The sequence below is a fragment of the Hermetia illucens genome, chromosome 3, assembly GCF_905115235.1.
Source record: "Hermetia illucens chromosome 3, iHerIll2.2.curated.20191125, whole genome shotgun sequence".
In the NCBI taxonomy this organism is placed as follows: Eukaryota; Metazoa; Arthropoda; class Insecta; order Diptera; family Stratiomyidae; genus Hermetia; species Hermetia illucens.
This window is the reverse complement of record NC_051851.1, coordinates 163,731,973-163,755,237: the sequence shown is the minus strand read 5'-3', so window position 1 is coordinate 163,755,237 and position 23,265 is coordinate 163,731,973. Positions and strand designations below refer to the sequence as shown.

At 44.7% G+C, this 23,265-nt stretch overlaps 1 protein-coding gene across 1 annotated transcript in view; it reads left to right on the top strand.

Annotated features, from left to right (window-relative positions):
- Positions 1 to 16,164: 16,164 nt before the first annotated feature.
- Positions 16,165 to 23,265, top strand: part of LOC119652817 (developmental protein eyes absent) — a 165,911-nt gene continuing 158,810 nt past the window's right edge. Inside the window, exon 1 of the mRNA XM_038057145.1 lies at positions 16,165 to 16,249. Within this exon, the coding sequence (XP_037913073.1) occupies positions 16,196 to 16,249 (54 nt within the window). The 5' untranslated portion in view covers positions 16,165 to 16,195. The remainder of the gene's footprint in view (positions 16,250 to 23,265) is intronic.

Sequence of the window (23,265 nt, the reverse complement as noted above, 5' to 3'; positions counted from 1 at the left end):
CCCTAGAATGGATCTCTGCGCTACCCCCGACGTGGCCACCATCCTCCTTTGACCCTCTGTCGTTTTAGAGAGAGAGCAAGGAGGAGTTCCTCAGATAGTACCTCAATATTCGTAAGAGATAGTTCGGCACGAGGAAAATATTGTCTAGTGTGTCTAGAATGTCTTTTCATTTTACGGAGTCAAAGGAGTTTCTGACGTCTAGCGCAACGATGAGCATCACCCGCCGAGCTCGTCAGCTATGTGCCTTTGCTCGACGGACGGTATCCACAACTTACATAAGAGCAACAACTGTGGATCGCCCTGCTCTGAAACCAAACTACCGTGGGAATAAGTCTCGGGCAAAGCATATCGCTTCAGCCAGTTTACTTCTGATGAGCTTTTCGAGCACTTCTTAGCAGTGTCAATCACAAAAAAGGGGCGGTATGAAGACGGCAACTCAAGGTCACCTTTCAGTTTGCTGATCAGCGCAAGCCTCGCCACCTTCCAACAAGAAGGAAAAATACCCTCTTTCAGGCAAGCGTTGAATGCGCCGAGCGGTAAGTCTGACTGATGTTGGAACACCAGTTTGTATACTTCTGCTGGGATACCATTGTGTACTGGCGCCTGTTTTTCATAGAGGGAACTGCCTGTTCTAACTCTTTTATAGAGAGAAGTCTCCGTTTGGCTGATCTGTACCCTGCCCTTGACGAGAACCTTTCTAAGTTTCTAAAAATACTCCAGGCAGGACTTTTACTGATGGCCTCTTTGGGCAGTCCCTGTATAGCTGACAGTATATATGCCTGCAATGATGCGACTTCAAATGCCTTGCCGAGAGAATCGGCAATTGATTCTAGTTCATCTATCGTTAGTTTGTTCCTGATAGCCTAATCAAACATTCGATCCTTGTGATCTCCGACAGGGTATGATACCTTTATTGGCGTTCTGATTGAAATCCAAAGAGGTTCTTTAGGTAGGTACTATCCAGTAGATAACATCAAGGACCTTTTCTGAATTGCTACAATTCCTCGAATTGGAGAAGTGGTTAGTGTACTACCCCTTTTACACATCGATAGGTTTGTATTAATGTTAAAGTCGAAAATGCGTCACTTTCGTTGATTTTCGAATTACCTTAACGCGAGTGCATCGCAATGACATCACTACCTCTCAACAGGTTGACTTTTTTGATACGATAGTAGACGTCAAATGCTTTAATTATTCAATCTGACTACAATTTAACTGCTAGAACCCAGATCCGGAAATAAAAAAGGGTACAAACTCTTCCTTGCAAGGATACATGCTATAGGCATGTCCCAATCAGCGTCCATAGTGCTATGGAATAAATTTTAATATTTGTTTTGGAGCCCTTTGGGAATCCGTCGTTCTCAGATCTAGGGCTTCATAATGAATGAGACGGTGATGTTTTCTTACCGAAGGTAGACCAGCAGGTTAACTAAGGCACATTTCGAGTACTGCAAATTTTTCTCTGCATCATATAAGGAGACTATCGATTGCCGTCAGACCGTTAATTTTCATTTCCTTCTAAAGCTCGTGGACGGCGGTAACTGGATCCAAACCGTCGACCAGCTTCGAGGAACGGAAAATTCTGACCTTCGTTATCCTAATTCTGACAGTGTCCCATTTATGCTGAGTAGGAAAGGCTGGTTATTTGTTCCCCTTTTTGCACTTTCTTCCTTTTCTTCTTCGGGTCTGAAGATGTGTCCGCCTCGTACAGGTTTGCCCTCTCCAATTTAGTCTTTTCAAGTAATTGGTCTTTGGACAGAACTGCAAACTGTTTAAAAATTGTCAGCAGCTTTTTAGTAACGTTGATCAAGTCTTCTCACTGTTTCGGTAATTCCCTAAGTTTCGTTTGGTAAATTATCTTCAAGGTAAAGCCGGTAAGGAATACCGTGTCGTAAGCCCGGTGGTAAATGGTATCAGCTGTTTTGTTTGGATATATACCGAGTCCGCACCCTGCAACCCAATAGATATATCTCTCTAACACGTCCTTCATACTCTCACTCGTAATGGAGGGGACCATCTCTAATTCCAAGATCACCAAGACGTCAGGATACGCCACCACCTTCATTCGTTCCTTTCATTCATAACAATAAAGAAGCATCCCTCTACTTATAGCTTTGGTCAAGTGACTACTTCCCAGAAGAAATTAGATCAGATTATTCCGATTTCCAGCATAGGCTCTATCAATTGCATAAGACACCATTTCGATCCTATTCTGATCAAATCCTCCTTGACGATATTAGGATTCACTTTGTGGAATGCCACCTCTATATAAGCAGGAAGGCAACTAATTGGTTAATAGTGGTATCGGCTGATTTACCTTTAAAGTAGGCGTCCTGAGGTCTTAAAAGAGGCGTTTTTTCATGATTTATGGAGGCACTCTATGATCTTCAATACGACAGAAGTGAGGCTGATTTCTGTATACCTTGATGAGAATCTTTCGACGTTTTCAGAATACTCCGGCCTGGAGCCCTTAGGCAGTCCTTGCATATGCCTGCAATAGATGTTGCAGACCACCTTGCCCATCTTCCTGAAATTGAACATGTTTTCGTTCCACCACGATAGCCAACTTTCGATTCTAGTTCGTCGGTCATAAATGTGCTTTCGATAGCCTAATCAAACCTTTTGCAGTCGATTATTAAAGGGTATGCTGCCTCTATAGTGATATTTAGGTTAAAATCCGAGGAGGATGTCTGAGTAGACACTATCCAGTAGGTGATTTTAATGACCGTGCCAATTGTCCGAATTGTAAAAGCAGGTTTGGCCTACTGCACCTTTTACACAACAACGTTTGTGTTAACAAAAAACCAAAAGCCAATGAACATACATTGACATCGTAAACTTTCAACAAACTGGCTTTCCTGGATGAGAAGATAGACGTGAGATGCTTTAATTCTCTCGGCGGTGCTAGTCGGATTGAGCTAAGTAAGGCAAGGAGATGTGCATATTTTCCATTTCCACTTGCGCCAATCTGACCGTAGTTAAATGTTTAGGACTCTAATCTGGAGACTGACAGGCGTACATGCTCTTTCTGGCAAGGATGCCTTTCAGTATTAGTGTCTACTGTACTGTGGAAGAAATACAAATTGTAATATTTATTTTGGACTCCTTTGATAATCCACCCTCCTCCTACTCATCGATTTCGATTCTGACCATCCTCTGTGGTACGTCTTTTCTAATGCTGTCAAGTACTCTCCATTTATGAAGAATAGGAACGCACCGCATCCAGCTTATGTAATTTTTGGTACTAAATCTGGTCCCTTTCATAGTCGTTAATATGGAGGTGCTTGAAAAGTGCAGGCAATATGGCATCGATGTGCAGTAACTGTTCGTTAGCTTCTCTCAGCCCTACGGCAGTGTAAATCGTAATGCTCTGTACAGAATAATGATTGAGCTACAATAAAAATCCCACTAAAGCCAGCCCGGCTAGTGAAAGCCACAATGATTAACAACAAGAGCCAGGTAAAAATCCAAAATGAGCTGACACAAAGCTTTCCTATAGTGTCGGGACTTAAGCAAGGGGATGGTCTCGCCCGCACCCTCTTTAACTTGGTACTCAAATGCATCGTTTTGGAGGTGGCCTCAGATGATACCAGACGTTATTGGTAAAATTCCCGCAATGGCGGCGTACGCGTGGATATTCTTGGCCGATGGATATTTTGTACGAAGGAGGGCGGCTGTAAGAATGCAGAACATCTCAGCGGGCGAGCGATGGAAACGAAAAACAAATCTAAAGGCAAATTACTACTGCTCATGAAGCTTTTACGCGGAATAAGATCGAGAAAAGTACACAGACGCAGATATTAATTCGGCCTGTGCTGCTGTATGAAGCTCGGGACCTTGACGCAAGTGTCAGAAAAACAGATCAATATCTTCGACAGAAAAGTCTTCCGATAGATCTTCGGAGCCGTAAAGAGAGAAGATGCTCGGAATAATTTGACGACCCACCAGCATTGAAACTAGTCAAAATTCGGAAATAGCAATGACCTGGCAACATCGAACGAGTGCACGAGGAAAAGACTCGGAAACGAAGGCTCAATGGCAAAGCCAATGGTAGCCGATCAAAAGGGAAGCCAAGGAAAAGTTGAGAGGATTCAGTGGACGCAGATTGCAGATCAACTCCAAGATTTTCCAACCGGAGAACGCTGTCTTTCAATCGAGATAATTGGAAGCAATACATCCGGCAAGCCAAGGGACGATTTGGGCTGTAGCGCCATAGAAGAAAAAGAAACTTTACCGACGAAGACATGAACGAGCGACTCAGGCAATTCCAGTCCCCCGTCAAAGATGTATGGGAAATGAAATGAAGGGAGAGACGGCCCTGCACTTCATAAGCAGCTGCCCGACCTCCTCAGATCTCAGACAAAGGCACCTCGCTAAGGTTTTCTTCAACGAAGAATCTGCGCACTCTCTGCTCCTTGAAAATGTTCTCAGATTTGCAAAAACCTGTCAACGGTGTAGGCGGGAAGCCATTAAATAGGCGATTTACGGGAATAGTATACTGGGCGTAACAAGGGAAAAGGTTCGTAAAACTGTGAGAAACCAATGGACGAAGGATGGCCGATCATTTTTGATCGATGACGATGCGAAGACAGAGTTGGTAGAGCGTGAACCGTTCAATCACGCATATCGGGCTCGAAATACTACGCCCAAGCGTAATATAGCCATTTTCACCAACAACCAAGCGGCGACCAAAGCTTTGTCCTCAGTGGCGAAATCCTCCACGCGGGTGGGGCAGTACGGGAACGAGTTGAATAGTCAAGGCGGCATACTCAAATTCACCCTCATTTGGTTCCTGATCATAGGAACTTAGAGAAGAATGAGCGGGCTGACAGAGTGGCCAGGTGGGGCTCAGTCTTTCAGAGTCCCTCAGAGTCCCAGAGTCTGCGTTCCACTTGCGGCTAACACGAGAGGAATCTACTCTTTCTACTTAGCAAGCGGTCACTTCGGATACCCAAGACTCACCATCTGCGCCAAGTCAAGAAGGATTTAGCCCGCTTGTAACAAGACCCGATCGCAAAAACCCTTGCGCCAAACGCATGCAAATATCATGCCGCCAGACTAAGCATACCCTCCAACTCGCCTTGCCGAAATCTGGTGAGAAGAAGGGAAAACCCTGAGGCAACCCTGAAGCGCACAACAGCGCTAATTGGCTAAAAGATCCCTTTCTTTTACAGCGGGATCCTTAGAGTTCTACCTTTCACGACGGAGACCTGATAATATCCCCCAAGAAAAGATGTTCGTGAAATTAATACTTAGCTTCATGCGAACAGAAATCAGTAGATACTCAATAAATTATATTATATTTAAGTTCAGAATAATTCCCACCAATATCGAAATCCTTCATGACTTCAAGCCCTGTCAATATAATTTTCCATTGATATGTCTTGACTAATCCTTCCCACGAACTTATTTGCCCTTTTGCTTCTAAGGAAGGACGTTGAATGTCCATATATATATATATCCTTAATGCGCAAATTAACAGTAGATATAAAAGCAAGGACTACTTCAATTGGAAAGCAAACATTGCACTTTGGGAAAGTCTGGCTTCAGTTTCATTATTGGAAGTTACTCAATGACCTGATAGGGATATTCACCTTTGACTCGGAAATCAGTCAAGGAAACTTCCGATCGGACTTCATTATGGGAACGTGTTTGTTATTAGTCGATCCTTGAAACCATGTAGAAGTCCAAGCATTTGTAAGTATTCTTGCACATGTATCTACAAAAAGGGCGGAAATGAAGGGCCGAAAAATGAACTTCAATGGGGGCATGTTCGCATAATCAAAATTAAGGATTCGCACCAGGTCGCTTTTATAAGGGTATCCGCTAATGATAATCACGTTGTGAACTAGAAAGAAAACAACATCTCGCAAAACGTAAGGAAAAGTTGAAGTTTCCATCAAATTTAAGATAAATATAGATTAGCTGGTAACTGATATGTACACTAGGAAGTCGCCGGAGAAGATACAGCAGATTCAAGAAAGTGCATACTGTCTTCCCATAAGATACTAGCATCAAATGAAGTTTTTTACCGATTCTCATGTCAGATAGTTAGTTAAGTAGTGGTCCTACATACTCGAAGGATATACCATGCATACGCTCGCACCTCTAACATCTGGCTTTATTCTGTAATCGGCTCAAAATTGACAGGACCTTTCAAAATATGAGAATTTTTATGAGTTACGTGTATGTTAAATCATCAGCCACTATCCAAAGTGAATACAGCGAACCACTTAGAGCTTCATATATTACGTATAATATTCACAGTCGTACATACTCTTCATACAAAGATAGGTACATGGTGATTTTTCATTCACCTTTCAGTGCTCGAATTCAATGAATTGGTTACTCAAACCTTGGAGGCAGCAGGTTTAAATCCTCCGATGCTGCGACAATAATCACTTAGTTAAGCTGATTAGGAATATTTAAGAGTCGTGTATTTTGCCACCATTGAAGGAGGTTCCTGTTTAATGCAGAAGTCACTACTTCATTAAGATTACCAGTTCGTATGCGTGGTTAGAGAACATGGTTTTTAATCTCTTTCGAATCATATCTTAAATATAGTATCTACTTTCTGTTCCATCGACTTTTCTCCATCTGCGCTGAGGAAAAAATCAATAATTTTATAAATTATGGTGTTTCGCATTATGCTGCAAACGCTATACTCAGCATCATTAAATATGACTTGGATTGGTATATCGGTTGTGCGTGCCCGGGTTCGAATCCCAGTGATTATTGTTATCCGCTTGTTGGTGGTCAAAGGGTAGTATAGGTCCCGGGGCGAAACGTGGATTGGTACCCACGATGGAGCATAAAACCTGGGAAATGCCTGCTGAACCAACACCAACAGCTCTACTACCAAACCCTATCTCCACCTCCACGTGGTGACCGCTGGGAGCTCTTTCTTGACGAAAAGCTGCAGACGGAGAAGGATGAAGGCGAGTCTCCCGCGCCTAAAAACGGGACAAATTGTACCAACTGGTCCTCCAGGTTGGGGGTTGGGTAGGGCTGACAACCCTACACGGAAAACAACTCGTTACGAAGCCACAACAGGAGCCTCGGACAGGACGGATTTTAAAACGACGGACCCGGCAACGACAAAGGAACAACGATTTGCGTATTTTCTCATGGAACGTGCGCTCCCTGTACAGAGATGAAGCTGATGAGCAGCTAGCCGATACCCTGTCCCAATATAGGGCTGATATAACAGCGTTGCAAGAGATGCGATGGACAGGCACCGGTTTCCTGGAGAAGAGCCACTACACCATATATTATAGCGGTCATCCAGTAAACCATGTGCTCGGAGTAGGTTTCTTAGTCAGCCAAAAAATGAAACCTGCTGTTATCGGCTTTGAAAACATAAGCGAACGGCTATGCACTCTGCGCTTGCGAGGCAAGTTTAGAAATATAAGCCTCATAAACGTTCACGCCCCTACAGAGGAGACTGCAGAGTCGGAGAAGGATACCTTCTACGAGGCAGTAGAACGAACCCTCGAAGCCTGTCCCAGATACGATATCAAAATCATACTTGGGGACTTTAACAGCCAAGTAGGGAAGGAGCCCGTATTCAGGCGATACATTGGCTCCCATAGCTTACACGAAAACACAAATGATAACGGACTGCGGACTATTCAATTAGCAGGGTCACACGAAATGGTTGTTGGAAGTACCTGGTTTGCGCGGAAAGCGGTCCACAAACATACGTGGGCCTCTCCAGACGGGACCACTTTCAACCAAATTGACCACGTGTTGATCGAACGCCGCCACCTCTCAGCCTTGATGAATGTCAGAACATATAGGGGGGCCAATATAGACTCGGACCACTTTCTCGTTGGCATGGTGCTCCGAGCCCGAATAACAATACCACCTAGAATCCCCTCTGACAATCAAGTGAGAGTGAACACTGAAGCCATCCACAACACAACCCTCCGCGACACCTATAAGAGGGAAATGGATGCCGCAATAACCGCAGTCAACAGAGGACCTGGAGATGAAGCATCAACAAATGATCTTCACAACCACCTGAAGAACGTTATCATGGATACGGCCACAAATATACTTGGCCCCAGCCGTAAAAGGAGTCGGAACGGCTGGTTTGACGGTGAATGTAAGCTAGCAACGGAACGGAAGAATGCCGCATACCGAGTAATGTTGCATTCTCAAAGAACGCGGGCACGCGCAGAGACTTATCACGAACTCCGTCGAGCGGAGAAGCGACTTCACAGACGGAAAAAGGAAGCCTGGGAGAACCAACAAGTCTGTGAACTAGAAAAGTACAGGGAGCAACCGCACCAGGCGCGGAAGTTTTACCAACAAGTCAGCAGGATGAAGCCTTATACACCTCGATGCTCATCCTGCCGAGACAAAGAGGGAAATCTGATTTCCGACAGAATGGGCATATTAGAGCGATGGGTTGAGTACTTTGATGAGCTACTGAACAACCAGAACATCGGCGAGTTGGAGGTCCCGCCAACTGAAGACGACGGACAAATACTGCCACCACCAAGTTTAGGAGAAACAGTCCGTGCAATTCATCGGCTAAAAAATCATAAGTCGCCAGGAGCCGATGGAATTACAGCCGAATTGGTTAAATATGGAGGCGACCAGTTACACCAAGTGGTTCATCAACTTGTGCTCAAGGTATGGGACAGCGAATCAATGCCTGACGATTGGCAACGAGGCATTGTCTGTCTCATACATAAAAAGGGAGATATCACACAGTGCAGCAATTATAGAGGTATCACGTTGCTGAGTACCATCTATAAGATATTCTCCACTATCTTGCTAGGCCGGATAGCCCCATACGCCCAGAACATCATTGGCCCATACCAAAGAGGCTTCACTCCAGGCAAATCAGCGACAGATCAGATTTTCTCTCTGCGGTAGGCGATGGAAAAACTGTTGGAATATGGACAACAGTTGCACCATCTGTTCATCGACTTTAAAGCCGCCTATGATAGCATAGCCAGGGTAAAACCGTACACGGCCATGAGAGAATTCGATATCCCGACGAAATTAATAAGACTGACTAGGCTGACCCTGTCCAATGTGCGAGGCCAGATAAAAGCAGCAGGATCACTCTCAAGACCATTCGACATCAACAACGGTCTACGACAAGGGGATGCGCTATCATGCGTCCTCTTTAATCTGGCCCTCGAGAAAGTGATCCGTGATGCTGAGGTGAATGCAAGAGGTACGATCCTCTTTAAGTCCACCCAACTACTGGCCTATGCTGACGATATTGACATCATGGGAAGAACCACCCGAGACGTACAAACTGCCTTCATCCAGATCGAGCAGGCGGCGCGAGATCTTGGGCTGCACATCAATGAAGGCAAGACAAAATATATGGTGGCAACGTCAGCACCGAAGACGAATCAACCAACAACATCAAACCGCACTGGTCAAACACAAACACGAAGAAGAATAAGGATAGGAGAATACAACTTTGAGACCGTTGACAATTTTTCCTATCTAGGGTCGAAAATCACAACCGACAACAACTACGATGATGAAATCCGCGCACGGTTGTTGTCAGCCAACAGAGCCTATTTCAGCTTACAAAGACTGTTCCGCTCGAAACGTCTCACCATAGGGTCAAAGCTCTTACTGTACAAGACTATGATCTTGCCAGTCCTCATGTATTCCTCGGAAACTTGGGTTCTTAGCAAGAAAAATTGCGAACTCTTGGCCGCGTTCGAGAGAAGAATCCTCCGAAGAATTTTTGGCCCCCAACATAAGGATGGACGATTCCGTAGCCTACACAATGACGAAATCTATGAGCGATACCATGACCGTCCGGTTGTGGATAAAATCCGGCTCAATAGGTTACGGTGGGCGGGTCACTTAATCCGTATGGATGAGGATGATCCCACCCGGAAAGTCTATAAGGGCAATATCTATGGTAGAAAAAGAAGACGAGGCAAACCCTGCCTAAGATGTGGCGATGGCGTGGGCCAGGACGCCAGACAGCTTTTAAGGATATCGAATTGGTGGACCTCGGCGCAAAACCGGGATGTCTGGAGTTCCTTATTAATTCACGCCTAGACCGGATACCGGTTGTTGCGCCGTTGATGATGATGATGAGAGTGGAGACCCTGCCGTCTTTTGGGAAGAGTGATGGTGGTCACCTTCCTCTCTCTGATGAGAGGGCAAATTTCTAGTGGACGAAATGAAATTTTTTGCCACCTGTCTTATCTCATAATTGTTAATAATAATTATTATAACAATGTCCGTTGATGAAGGTGTCTGAACTTTGTATCTTGAATCGGATAGGAATCATGAGTTTGTTTGGAATTAATAGTAGGATGTTCAGTACTGACTTGGCTTTTCCTCTAAATCATTTTTCTACCTCTGGTGATTTGGTTTCGGTAGAATAAGAGGGCAGAAAATGCTATAGAGAAAGTGGCGGCGAAAGGTTTTACATAGGTAGTCAATGTCGTCAAAAATACAAGAAAAAAAAACAAAGTGCATCCACTTGGCCGATTGAGGAGAAACTGTCTTCCACTTTTTTGGTCCACGGACCAGACCCTTGGATAAAACACCCAATTTGTCAAAAATGCAAACTGATTGTTTCGTCCAGAGTATAGGCCTATCAGACGTTGCCTGAACTTTGTCCGAACTTAGTCCCGCACAAAGATAACAGGGCCGGGGTAAAAAGTATGCGGAAAACAGCGGCCCAGGGTGAAAACTATGCATGCCTGTTGTGAAAATTATGCAGGCCACCATTATCCCTTTTTTCCACGATAAGACTCCGGACCCGTGGTTTCTCCCTTTTCCACCTCTCCCTCATCGGGCCTACCCGGGCGAAATAGTTTAACCTCACTTTTTGGAAAACCCTGACATGTCCTTCTCCTCCTCCTAAACGAAAAGAATGTTCAGAACATTATGACACGTGAAATTTCTGTCATCATCACCCACTTCCTTATTAGGCTCTAATTGGCCGAATCTAATGAGTTGCACATATCAAAGGTGTGCAATAATTGCTGATATTACCCTCTTCGAATATTGGTTTTTCGGCTGACTTTATGAGGTCAACGATTAATTTCACTCTGCAGACGCCCAATTATTGGTCCAATATGAATCCCAGGTTCTCACGCACTAAGGACACCACAAATAACTTCAGAAAGAAATCCGGCCTCGATTTAACCGCCAGCTTGAAAATATTATTGTGTACACCTTCAAGACCCGGCGCTTTGATCTCTGTCACCTTGCTGCAAGTTTCTAACAGCTCTTCCCTCTTTTCGCCAGATACAAGCATGTAAAGATTAGGCATCCGACGGACTTTGCCTCCTGTGGAACTTATGTTGCATAAGGCTTCGTCACGAGTTTATATCCGCCTCTGCACAGATTTATTTGAAACAACCCCTCTTGCGTCGGTTGAAGTTTCTGGTAGCTTCCTTGCAGGTAAACTTCCACCGCTTTACTAGTCCTACCGAATGACGTTTTCCTCATTCTAAGGCGACCAAACCCACTCCCCCTTGTTTGGTTTTCATATTGGTCTGATGATCATTGTGAGGCTATATTTAGTAAATTTTCAAAAGCTAATGCAGTGGACCCTCTCTTTCGCTAACAGTCGTCAAATATAGCAAAAAGAAACGCCTGTTTGCATTCACAAAGAAACGTCCCCAAGCATTAAAACTACTTGAAATGCCCAGCGTCTTCCTTGGCAGAAACTTCTTCGGCTCCATTAAGTCAGTAGATTTCTTACACTTCATGAAGATTTCATGCCTTTGAGCACTGCAACATTAATCATCATCATCAACAGCGCAACAACCTGTATCTGGTCTAGCCCTGCCTTACTAAGGAACTCCAGAAATCCCGGTTTTGCGCCGAGGTCTACCAATTCGATATCCCTAAAAGCTGTCTGGCGTCTTCACCTACGCCTCGTCTTCTTTTTCTACTAGAGATATTGACCTTATAGACTTTCCTGGCTGGATCATCCTCATCCATACGGATTAAGTGACCCGCCCACTGTAACCTATTGAACCGGATTTTATCCACAACCGGACGGTCATGGTATCGCTCATAGAGTTCGTCATTATGTAGGCTACGGAATCGTCCATCCTCATATAGGTCAATAATTCCTCGGAGGATTCTTTTCTCGATCGCGGCCAAGGGTTCGCAATTTTTCTTGCTAAAAACCCAAGTTTCCGAGGAATACATGAGGACTGGCAAGATCATTGTTTTGCACAATAAGACATTTGACCCTATGGTGAAACGTTTCGAGCGGAACAGTTTTTGTAAGCTGAAATAGGATCTGTTGGTTGCCAACAACCATGCGCAGATTTCATCATTGTAGCTGTTATCGGTTGTGATTTTCGACCCTAGATAAGCGAAATTATCAACGGTCTCAAAGTTGGAGTCTCCTATCTTTATTCTTCCCGTTTGACCAGTGCGGTTTGATGTTGTTGGTTGGTTTTTGGTACTGACGTTGTCACCATATACTTTGTCTTGCCTTCAATAATGTGCAGCCCAAGATCTCGCGCCGCCTGCTCGATCTGGATGAAGGGAGTTTGTACGTCTCGGGTCGTTCTTCCCATGATGTCGATATCATCAACATAGGCCAGTAGTTGGGTTGACTTAAAGAGGATCGTATCTCTTACATTTACCTCAGCATCACGGATCACTTTCTCCAGGGCCATGTTAAAGAGGACGCATGATACGGCATCTCCTTGTCGTACACCGTTGTTGATGTCGAATGGTCTTGAGAGTGATCCTACTGCTTTTATCTGGCCTCACACATTGGTCAGGGTCAGCCTAGTCATACTTATCAATCTCGTCGGGATACCAAATTCTCTCATGGTCGTGTACAGTTTTACCCTGACTATGCTATCATAGCCGGCTTTAAAGTCGATGAACAGATGTTCATATTCCAACAGTTTTTCCATCGCTTGCCACACAGAGAAAATCTGATCTCTTGTTGATTTTCTGGAGTGAAGCCTCTTTGGTATGGGCCAATGATGTTCTGGACGAACGGGGCTATCCGGTCTAGCAAGATAGTGGAAAATAATATAATTGCTGCAGTGCTGCTGCAGTGTGTGATATCTCCCTTTTTATGTATGAGACAGATAACGCCTCTTTGGCTTTTAAACCGATGAATTGCACGGACTGTTTTTCCTATTCTTGGTGGTGGCAGTATTCGTCCGTCGTTTTCAGTTGGCGGGACCTCCAACTCGCCGATGTTCTGGTTGTGCAGTAACTCATCAAAATACTCAACTCATCGCTCCAATATGCCCATTCTGTCGGAAATCAGATTTCCCTCTTTGTCTCGGCAGGATGAGCATCGAGGTGTATAAGGCTTCATCCTGCTGACTTGTTGGTGAAACTTCCGCGCCTGGTGCGGTTGCTCCCTGTACTTTTCTAGTTCACAGACTTGTTGGTTCTCCCAGGCTTCCTTTTTCCGTCTGTGAAGTCGCTTCTCCGCTGGACGGAGTTCGTGATAAGTCTCTGTGGTGGCCGCGTTCTTTGAGAATGTAACACTACTCGGTATGCGGCATTCTTCCGTTCCGTGGCTAGCTTACACTTATCGTTAAACCAGCCGTTCCAACTTTTCGCCATTTCGCCCTTATATGTGTTGCAGAGGACTGTGTTGTGAATGGCTCCCGTTGTCACTCTCACCTGATTGTCAGAGTGGATTGTAGATGGTGTCGTAATTCGAGCTCGAAGCACGATGCCAACGAGATAGTGGTGCGAGTCTATATTGGCATCAAGGTTGGGAGGTGGCTGCGTTCAATCAACACGTGGTCAATTTGGTTGAAAGTGGTTTCGTCTGGAGAGACCCACGTATGTTTGTGGACCAGGTACTTCCAACAACCATTTCGTGCGATACTGCTAACTGAATGATCCGCAATCCGTGTTCATTGGTATCCCTATGTAAGCTATAGGAGCCAACGTATCGCCTGAATACGGGCTCCGTGCCTACTTGACTGTTGAAATCTCCAAGTATGATTTTGATATCATACTTCGGACAGGCTTCCAGGGTCCGGTTAACTGCCTCGTAAAAGGTATCCTTTTCCGACTCTGCAGTCTCTAGTGGAGGGGCGTGAACGTTAATGAGGTTTATATTTCTAAACTTGCCTCGTAAACGTAGAGTGCATAGCCGTTCGCTTATATATTCAAAGCTGATAACAGCAGGTTTCATTTTTTTGACTTACTAAGAAACCTACCTCCCAGCGGTCAGCACATGGAGGTGGAGATAGGGTTTGATAGTAGAGCTGTTGGTGTTGGTTCAGCAGGCATTTCCCAGGTTTTATGTTCCATCGTGGGTACCAATCCACGTTTGCCCTGAAACCTATACTACCCTTTGACCACCTCTTATTAGTTCCAAATATTTCCTTCAGGACTCTCTTCTCGATGGTACTGACCAGTTTTTGAAGGTTTGTATTAGGATCCATGTCTCACATCCGTAACATAGCACAGATCTTAATATCGATTTGTATGCTCGGAGCTTTGCTTTCCTGTGTACTGGTTCTTAAAATGGGCAGAACCAAGTAAAAGGCTCCGTTTGCGGACTGAATTATACGTTTTGGGTATAGCTTTCATCCTCATAAAACAAAAAAAATAGAGGGCGAGATAAACTTAATCCCAAATTTCCACTTGTCAATCAGTTTACGGCAGTGACTAGACTACCATCGAAACAACGCCAGGTTGGTGGAGCCTCCGACTCCACCCGGACCTATGACCGATAAAAGAGACGATTTCGATTGAGACGAACCTCGTTAATGTGCCGACTCCATTTCCAAAGAAAGCGCCGATCAAATGTAGGCAAACTCTAAACCTCTTTTAATGAGGCCTTCTTTTACAATTGCTCCGAAACAAAAAAGGACCCAAAGAGTATATTAAATTTTATGATCCAGTTGCCTTATACAAAGTTTTGAAATCCGCCACATTTCGCAACTTGTCCTTCTCATGCATACGTTTAAAATTAACATTAATTAATTCAAGGATGAAAAAGTTGGACTAAAAGCAATAACCGCCGGATTAGCGTTTCCTATCTCATGTCCTATTAATAGTAGTCAAATAAACTGTTTGTCAGCTTAAATCAAGTGTGGCCCATTTCTCGTAAGACCCAAAACTTCCATCAAATTTTATTGAGTTATGCTTTGCAAATAAAGCGGGAGGAAGATGGATGTTTCCATCACCTTGTCATCTTCCGGGCTCACCAGATTGATTTGACTCCGAAGGTATCCATGGAAATTGAATTTTCCAAACGAATATGGCACTCGTATATGACGATGTGCAGAATACGAACATACTCATGTTCATATGGTTACCACTGGGGGGTGAACGGTATCCATGAGAATATCTACAAACACAACTATCTTAAGCCCCATCATAGTAGCGCAATCGTCGACTTTTCCATTGATATGGGGCAGATACTATGACGGTATGCGTATGTCGTAATTCATTGTTACATCAAAAGTACCGAATCACAACCACAATAACACCAAAAGGACTCTGTTTCAAAGAGTTATTTTTTCTGGTTTTCAGGACTCTTATTTGTTTGTGGATATCCTGAAATAAAGTGTCGTTCAAGTATCTTATCGCCGTCAGATATGTAGCTGTAATTAGTATGTGCATACTTATGTATAGTTGACATTGTGAGCAAATGCCTTGAGAAAAATGGTTGGACAATTTGTGATAAACTGTGCAGTAGTGGACTCGAAGAAGTTTTAGATACATGTTCTGTTACATCTTATTCATGTTTATAAACAAAATTTAAAAAGATACAAAACGAAGTAACATTGACCTATCTTTGAGGTTGAATGCATTATGTACATATGTATGATGAGCAAGATTGGCCCGATTACCATGCTATGTTCAAGGACCGTTTCACGATTCCTTCCAAGAATCTTTTTATGTAATATACTGAATCGTGATATTTTCCAAACAAAATATCCATTAATAGAACATTATTATTAAAATAAGAGAGCAATTTTCTCGGGAATCCCCCAAAAATGAGTTCGCGAAGGAAGGGTATGTGGCTGAATTTTCCGTCGGGATATTTAGTGGTGTAACGAACTACGTGAGAAATAATTGTTTGCCGCCGGTAAGTGAGTTAGTGTCCTTCCTTAGTGTGAATTGTTGAAGTTCAGGTGTATCTGGTATTAAAAATGTTTGGATATTATAAGACCAAGGGACGTGTTCTATTATTGAAAAAAGTGGAATTGTGGTGAACAAAACCTTCGTTAGAATGTTATATAATGTGTCCTGCTTCAACGAGTTGTCAGCACTGGATTATTTCAAGGTTTGATGTTGTCTCAAAATTCAAATTCTATGTTCCATATTTCATGTGAATTCTACGTACATACCATCGGTTGCTCTTGCACATGTTAGATCCTCCCAGCAGCGTCAATTTTCTTTTCCACAGCCACATATGGTTGTGCTATGACACAGTTGCTAATGGAAACAATATATGTAGGGCCCTGTGTCTAGCTCGTATTGAAAGAGTTTACTCTCAGAATATCCGCCGCGTAAGCAACCTTTTGGAATAATTGGTTCACTCGCGCAAGCTAACAGGAGCAGTCGCAGGAGTAAGACAAAATTGACTAGTCAGTGAATCAGCGATGACTAGACATTTTCGAACCTTTCAGCTGAATAGCAGGTTATCCTTGTAGAAAAAATGAATCGAGTTCTTCCTCGTTTACTAAACATGGCTCTGGAAAAACAAAAGAGCGCAAGTGGTGATAGTGAAATTCGGATGCCTTTCGGTAGAAAACTGGACCGATTGGATTGCTTTTCCTTAGTATCTGGTGAAAACGGCCTAGCCTATAAGTAAAGAAAGTATCCAATTTGAATTAAAGGAGGCGACTCCGCTACCAAATTGGACAAATGCCGAAGAAGAAGAAAATTAGGCTTCAGACCGAAACGTTGACAGAAGTTGGGATTAAAAGTTCCTAACTTGTGAGTTCTTACAAATGGCGCCCAATGTGGGGCCTTAAGTTGCTAAGTTTTTGAAAATGATGTTGCAGATAGTAACTTACTCGGCCTGCAAATTTCATTTCTAAATTGCCGGACCCAGATTACACTAGTGTCTCAGTTTTTTTCTTAATTGGATTGCTGGATAAAGATTACCCGGTGTCTCCGTTTTGTTCTCCACAAACATTAGGCTATTCCTTTCACTGCAGGTGTGGAGGTGTAAAGTTCCAACCTTCCCACTACATTTTTGTCAGTAGGTGCTATCGTTTATCCGAAAAGCGGGGCTAAGATAGACCGCCAGGCGGACCGTCGAATATTGGATTCACAAGAGGCTTCTCTTGTGCAGGAACAGCTTAGCGACAATCAGATCTCCTCCAGCATCTACGACCGTAAAAGATATGGATTATTGGAGCTCTTTAAACATCCTGAATTGTGCGAAAGCAAAAATGGAGGTCACCTTGATGCAGAAAGGGTTGAACGGAAATCTGACCTGGAAGAATCATGCAAAATTTTGCATACGAAAAATATCTACTCTGTCAGATGAGAAAGAGTCCAAGAAAAGCCCTAAAACTATTTCTTCAACGGTAACACATCCGACACAGGTGAGACCCGACGCAGATGACCTCCAACATATGTGCGGAGAAGCAGAAGGGCTCGAGAAAAGGATAAGTAAAACGCAAACAACCAATTATGCCAATAAAAGCTAAAAGTCGTGTCGCCCAGTAAAACCTCGGTAATGCCCAAAGTGTTAGTATCAGGCAGTTAGCCAAGATCAAATTAAAAAAAAAAAAACAAGTCGGGAAACCGGAAGACGGGCGCTTCAGGTATGGAAGGGGGGGGGGGGGGGGAGTTGTGCAGTCAACTACTAAAAATTATACTATTATTAACTTTGTTTGAGAGAATATCGGTATGGCAGTCTCTTAATTTTTTGCAGATTTTTCGGTTGGGTAGTTTCTGAGAATGGGTTCGTTGAAGAGATGATCGTTTTTGACCCCCGCACTCCCCACCCTTCTAATAAATGTCAAAACAAGCAAACCGACTTCGGAAAGTACTAATCAAGACTTTTCATTTGATACCCCACATGACTATATTCGGAGAAAAAAATGTATACCCCCTTTTGCATATATACGGACCCCCCCTCGTTCCGGTGCATTCGTTCGTATCCCCAAGCGAGCACCCTGAATTGTTACGTTCCTGGTAACTTCACCTAGTACTGTTCCGCCAACCTTTCCACTTCGTTTTTTAATGTAGTAACCATGAACCCATTTCCGACTCTACAGAATGGGTCTGGCCCGTAAAGTGGCGTCCCTGTACCTTTCCTAACCAACTCGTTCGCTGCCTCATTGCTTTTTACAGAGTATTTCTTGTGTACTCTGCCCCTACATCTTTTGAAGTAGAAGGAAGCATATCTGTCTATGGCGTATATATCCGCCTGAAATATGCTGGTATTCTTACTCATCGGTTCAAAGGGGGTTTCTTTGGACCAATGAAATCGGCGCCCGCTCCCCCTGCAGTAATGGGTCCGTCAATGTAACAGGTAATCACTTGCTAATGTTAGCCATATGTCAATGACACACTCTGGGACTTTGTCATAATGCTCCAATACACTATCCTCCGCGGATAACTCCATTGTGGGAAGCGCCCAGAAGATGCTGCAATTTGCTCTATCTCGTGTGAGTTGAGGACTATCATTGTACTTGGCTTTCAATATGGAGATGATGCTTTACAGTTTCCTGATACAAATGCATTTCAATCTATCGAGGAAAAAATGGAATGCAATATGGTGCCTGTTCCCTTCCAGTTTATCTGAATTATTTTAGAGTTGGCTTTGGTCAGAGTATCATCCTCCTCCCCCAAAATGGCACCTCCTTGCATTCCGCTGTGCGAATAGAGCTCCCCCTTCATTTTCTGCAGCAGACCGGCCTCCCTGCTCGGTCCTACCCTTTCCCCCTTCAATGGCTTTCACGATTCTTTCGCCGATCTCGGTGGGCTTCCCATCCGATGCTCCGAAGTATTCTTCCTTTGTTCCTTCCTGCGTACGTGCACAGGTATGCTACCAAATCTGTAATTGATGAGGTACTTACGACGTTCAATTGCCTCCAAGAGTCGATTATCAACCCCAACCGCGAGGAGTTTGTCTTTGCCCTCCTCCTTGCTTCAAAAATGTCAATGTTTTGTTTAATCGCTATGATTGGGAAGGTATATCGTCACCATGTGTGCCCCTCCTTTAGCATCCCCAGTACATGTTTACAGTTCCTTTCTCTCCATACTTACAATTTGGAGACTATAGTCCTAAGCCAGTCGGCATATACATTTATAATTGCTATACTAGTCCAAGCTTGACATAAACTTAGCCTGAAGACATGTTATACAGATCGGTCTTCGATCCGAAAGGAAGGAGATCAAAAGTCATTGCCAGTGACTTTAACGCATGGAAATTCACTGATGAATACGGGAGACGTCTTTTAGAGGCCAAAAATTGAAAAGCGTGGACGACTTTCTAACCGGCCTCGTGGCCCCCATTCTGAAAAGTAGTCGAGTTGCTCAGCGAGGGTGTTCGGAGTTGCTCAGTTATGGTGAGCTTCGGAGCTCGGGCGAATCTCGCCAAGTCGTCCCCGCACTACCCCAGCTGACATTAGGCTTCAGCAATAAAACCCGATGCCTGGCTCGTCAACTCTGAGGTTGCAGATTAAATCTCACGCCCCGTGCACTCTTCCCCGAGACCTCAGCCCAGGGGACAAAAGGTTTTAGCTTGGACTCGGAGACGTTCTTGGCCGTGCCGGAGCAATCGCAAAAGCCCAGTGGTGGAAACGGCTGGCCAAGTATCGAACACAGGGTTGCTAGGGAGTCTCAAGCTCTCCCCTTGTATTAGCTCAAAGGCAGCATACTAATTACGATGGACTGTACTTAGGTCAAGTAGAACGGAAGGTAGGACTTGCGCCATGAAGAATCATCGTGTGCCATTATAGCGGCCTCCAGCGCTCTATGTCAGCGTTCCAGCATCCCATTGGATTGCGGGTAGTATGCAGTTAGTTGTCCAATGACATTCAAGCCTAGGAGTTTCCCTAATTACCAGAACAAGGTAGATTCGAACTGCATTACCTGGTCAGTAATGAGCTCAGCCGGAACTCCAAAGCGTGGAATCCATTCCTGACGAAAGGGCGCCAGCACACGATTGTGCGGAAATGTCGGTCAGAGGTAGTGCTTCAGGCAAGCGCGGGAGCCTATCGATGATTGTGAGGCAATACTTGAGGCCATGCGAATCTTGCAAGGCGGTATGGACCATGCGAAAACGCTTGGTAGGCCAAGGGAATGAGCCAACTTCTTTCAGTACTTGTTTAGTGAATTTATACTTCTGGCATGCGATGCACTGTCTGACCCAGGAGTTAACACCCTTATTCATTGAGGGCCAGATATATTTGCTAGTGACCATCGATTCGTTATCCGAATGGGTGCGCAAGATCATGTACTGCAGGGAATACTTCCTTGCGAAAAGTGGTCGAAATATATGGCCCAGAGTATTTCAGAGGTTGAACCGTAAAACTTGTAAATTAAATCTCGAAATTTGTATTTAGGGTTGTCCCTGGGGCTCTGAAGCACTGCGTCATCCTTCAGTGCGACTGCCGAAAAATCGATCGTGGCAGGGATTTTGACTTCTGAAATACTTGGCAAAGCGTCTGCAACTGCATTGTCCTTGCCCGATACGTGCTGGATATCCGAAGTAAACTAGCTTGTGAAATTCAGGTGCCGAAGTTGGCGAGGAGGCGCTTTGTGGAGCTTCTGGTTAAAAACGAATGTAAGAGGCTGTGGTCCGTAAACACTGGGAACACCTTCTGGGAAATATGAGAAGCATTTGATTGCCATGCACAGGGCTAATTGCTCGTGACCGTAGGTGCTGCAGTGTCGTTGAGCTGTATTCAATTGCTTGGAAATGAGACTCAACGGCTACCAGGTTTGTTTCAGCTGTTGGTGAAGGGCATCAACTACTGCCATGTCTGAGGCATCAACGAATACGGTTAGGGATTCTGGCTCTGGTTGAGGAGACGCCATGAGTGAAGCGTCCGCCAGCTGCCATTTGGTTACCTCAAATGCCTGGACGGCCTCTGTAGATCACGCAAACACAGGTGAGCCTTTGGTCTATGGTAGGCGTTCAGAATCGCTTAATATTGTACGGCTTTGAGCAAGAAACGACGGTAGAAGTAAATTACGCCCAAAAATCTTCGCGGATATATGACTGTTTTTGGTTGCGTGGAGTTAGTGATGGCCTGAACCTTGTCTAAAAACTTCAACTGCTCATGAAGGAATTTGTATTTTTCAACGTTAAGTACAAGACCGGCTTTAAGGAGACGTAGAAAAATGCACTCAAGATATTCAACGCGACTCAGGGGGAGGAGTCACCAAAATATCATCCAAGTACACGGAACAATAGTTAAGGTTACACAGGGCTGAGTGGATGAACCTTTTGCGTGTTTGCGCCGCATGCACAGGCCAAAAGGCATCCGTGTGAACCCGAAGAGTCCGAAGGGTGTCCATATTGCTGTTTTTGAAATACTTTTTGGTCCGCCTTGGCTAAGTCCAAGGTCGTGAAAATACGGCAATTAGCGAGATTGTGCGCAAAGTCGTGGATGAGTGGTATGAGGTGGCAGTCTGAAAAGGTCTAAGCGTTCAGACATCTGTAATCGCCTCATGGTCTTGATTCACCATTAGGCTTTGGGACCATGTGTAGTGTAGAAGACCAGCATATTGGATCAGAGCCTTGAAGTGTGTTAGAGCACTTCATTCCAGACCGCGATGGTGCCCTACAGTACACACTGTAGGAGGCACTGTGGTCAGCACTGCGCTCGCCCGAGATTATTACCCTGATTTGACTTAGGTACTCTTTAACAAAAAGAATGACGGTTGAGCTGGTGGCAAATGTGTGATCTATTAAAGGCGTGTATTGCACATCTACTAGTAATCCATAGTGACCTAGAAAATCTACGCCTAATATAAGACTGCTGATGCCCCAGACTTACGTTCGCATGCCTATAGCCATAAGTGTGCAGTTGAGAAGTTTGCTAGTTTGAGCTATTGCGGGATCAATTTGTGATTCAACGATACCGGGAGGACTGAGAAGTCTGCACCTATGTCGACTAGGTAATGGCACTTCCACGAAGGATCATAGATGGTTAGGTGGCGTGAAGCTGCGTTCTATGTAGCTGCCGCCGGACCTTCCAACAAGTATAGTCTTTTGATGCTGTGAACGTGCGCAGGCTGGTACACTTCTTTGCGTTGTTGACAAAGATGCGGTGGTATCAGCAAACAGGCGACTACTCGATCGCCCATTTCGGTTGGTGAACCGCGAACGAGTTCGAGACCTACCTCCTGAAACTAAAGTTCCCCAAGTTGCCGCTAGCCAATGCTGACACTCGATAGTTTGGTTCGTGGCCTCTCGCGACGCTTGACTGACCACATCTTGACAGTGGCGTTCGGTAACACTTCCAAAGACCCGGAGTCCCACAGTCCAAAATGGCTTGGTTGCCTTCCGGCAGTAATTGCAACCACAGCGGCTTATGGAATTCTACCTCGACCTTGTCCCCGCCCAACTGCTTCATCTCCCGTAGCAGTTGAAGCGGGAAGCGGTCGCCTAAAGTAAGCTCCATCAGAAAGTGATTTAGTTTTGCTGACTCACTTACCTACAACCGTTTGATGCCTTTTAACTTTGAGTAAGAACACTCTGCTAGTACCTCGGTAACGAACCCAATCGACTCCTCTTCTAGGCCGACGAACGCGTGGCATCAGTAGCGATGCCCGCGAGCAAGAACTGCACCTCCAATTAGTGAAACGGTAGTCACGTCGCCCGGACCGCCATTGCGGGTACGAGGCCTGCGGAGGCGCCTGCAGCGTTGTTGTCGTATGATATTGCGAACTTAAGCTGAATTGACGAGGAGCCCAGCGAAGAATCCTCCGGACTCCACAATAAGCGGAAACGTGACCGGAGTGGAACGGAGTGGAGTGGAAGCACCACGGCCGAAGCGGAATTCACCCCCGAAACAGAACCGCTCAAGCCGGAATGTCAATACAAAGATGAGGAAACCAGGAGGAAGTTGTTAATGTTGCCACAGAAGTTGTCGAGCTGACTACTACAGGCTCTAAGGTGCAAAAAAGTGAGCCCTACTCTTGGTTGTGGAGATCCAAAAGTAGTTTTTGATTGTATAAATAAACTTAAGCCACTGGTTGAGAGCGCTGCCGAAATTGCAGGAGTCGTGGTTGTAGTTTCACTTGGCTTAGTGGCTTGGGTGCCGACTTCGAAACCTCAGTCGAATCGCTGGAAGCTATCGAACTGGGGATGGATGAGCTGACGAC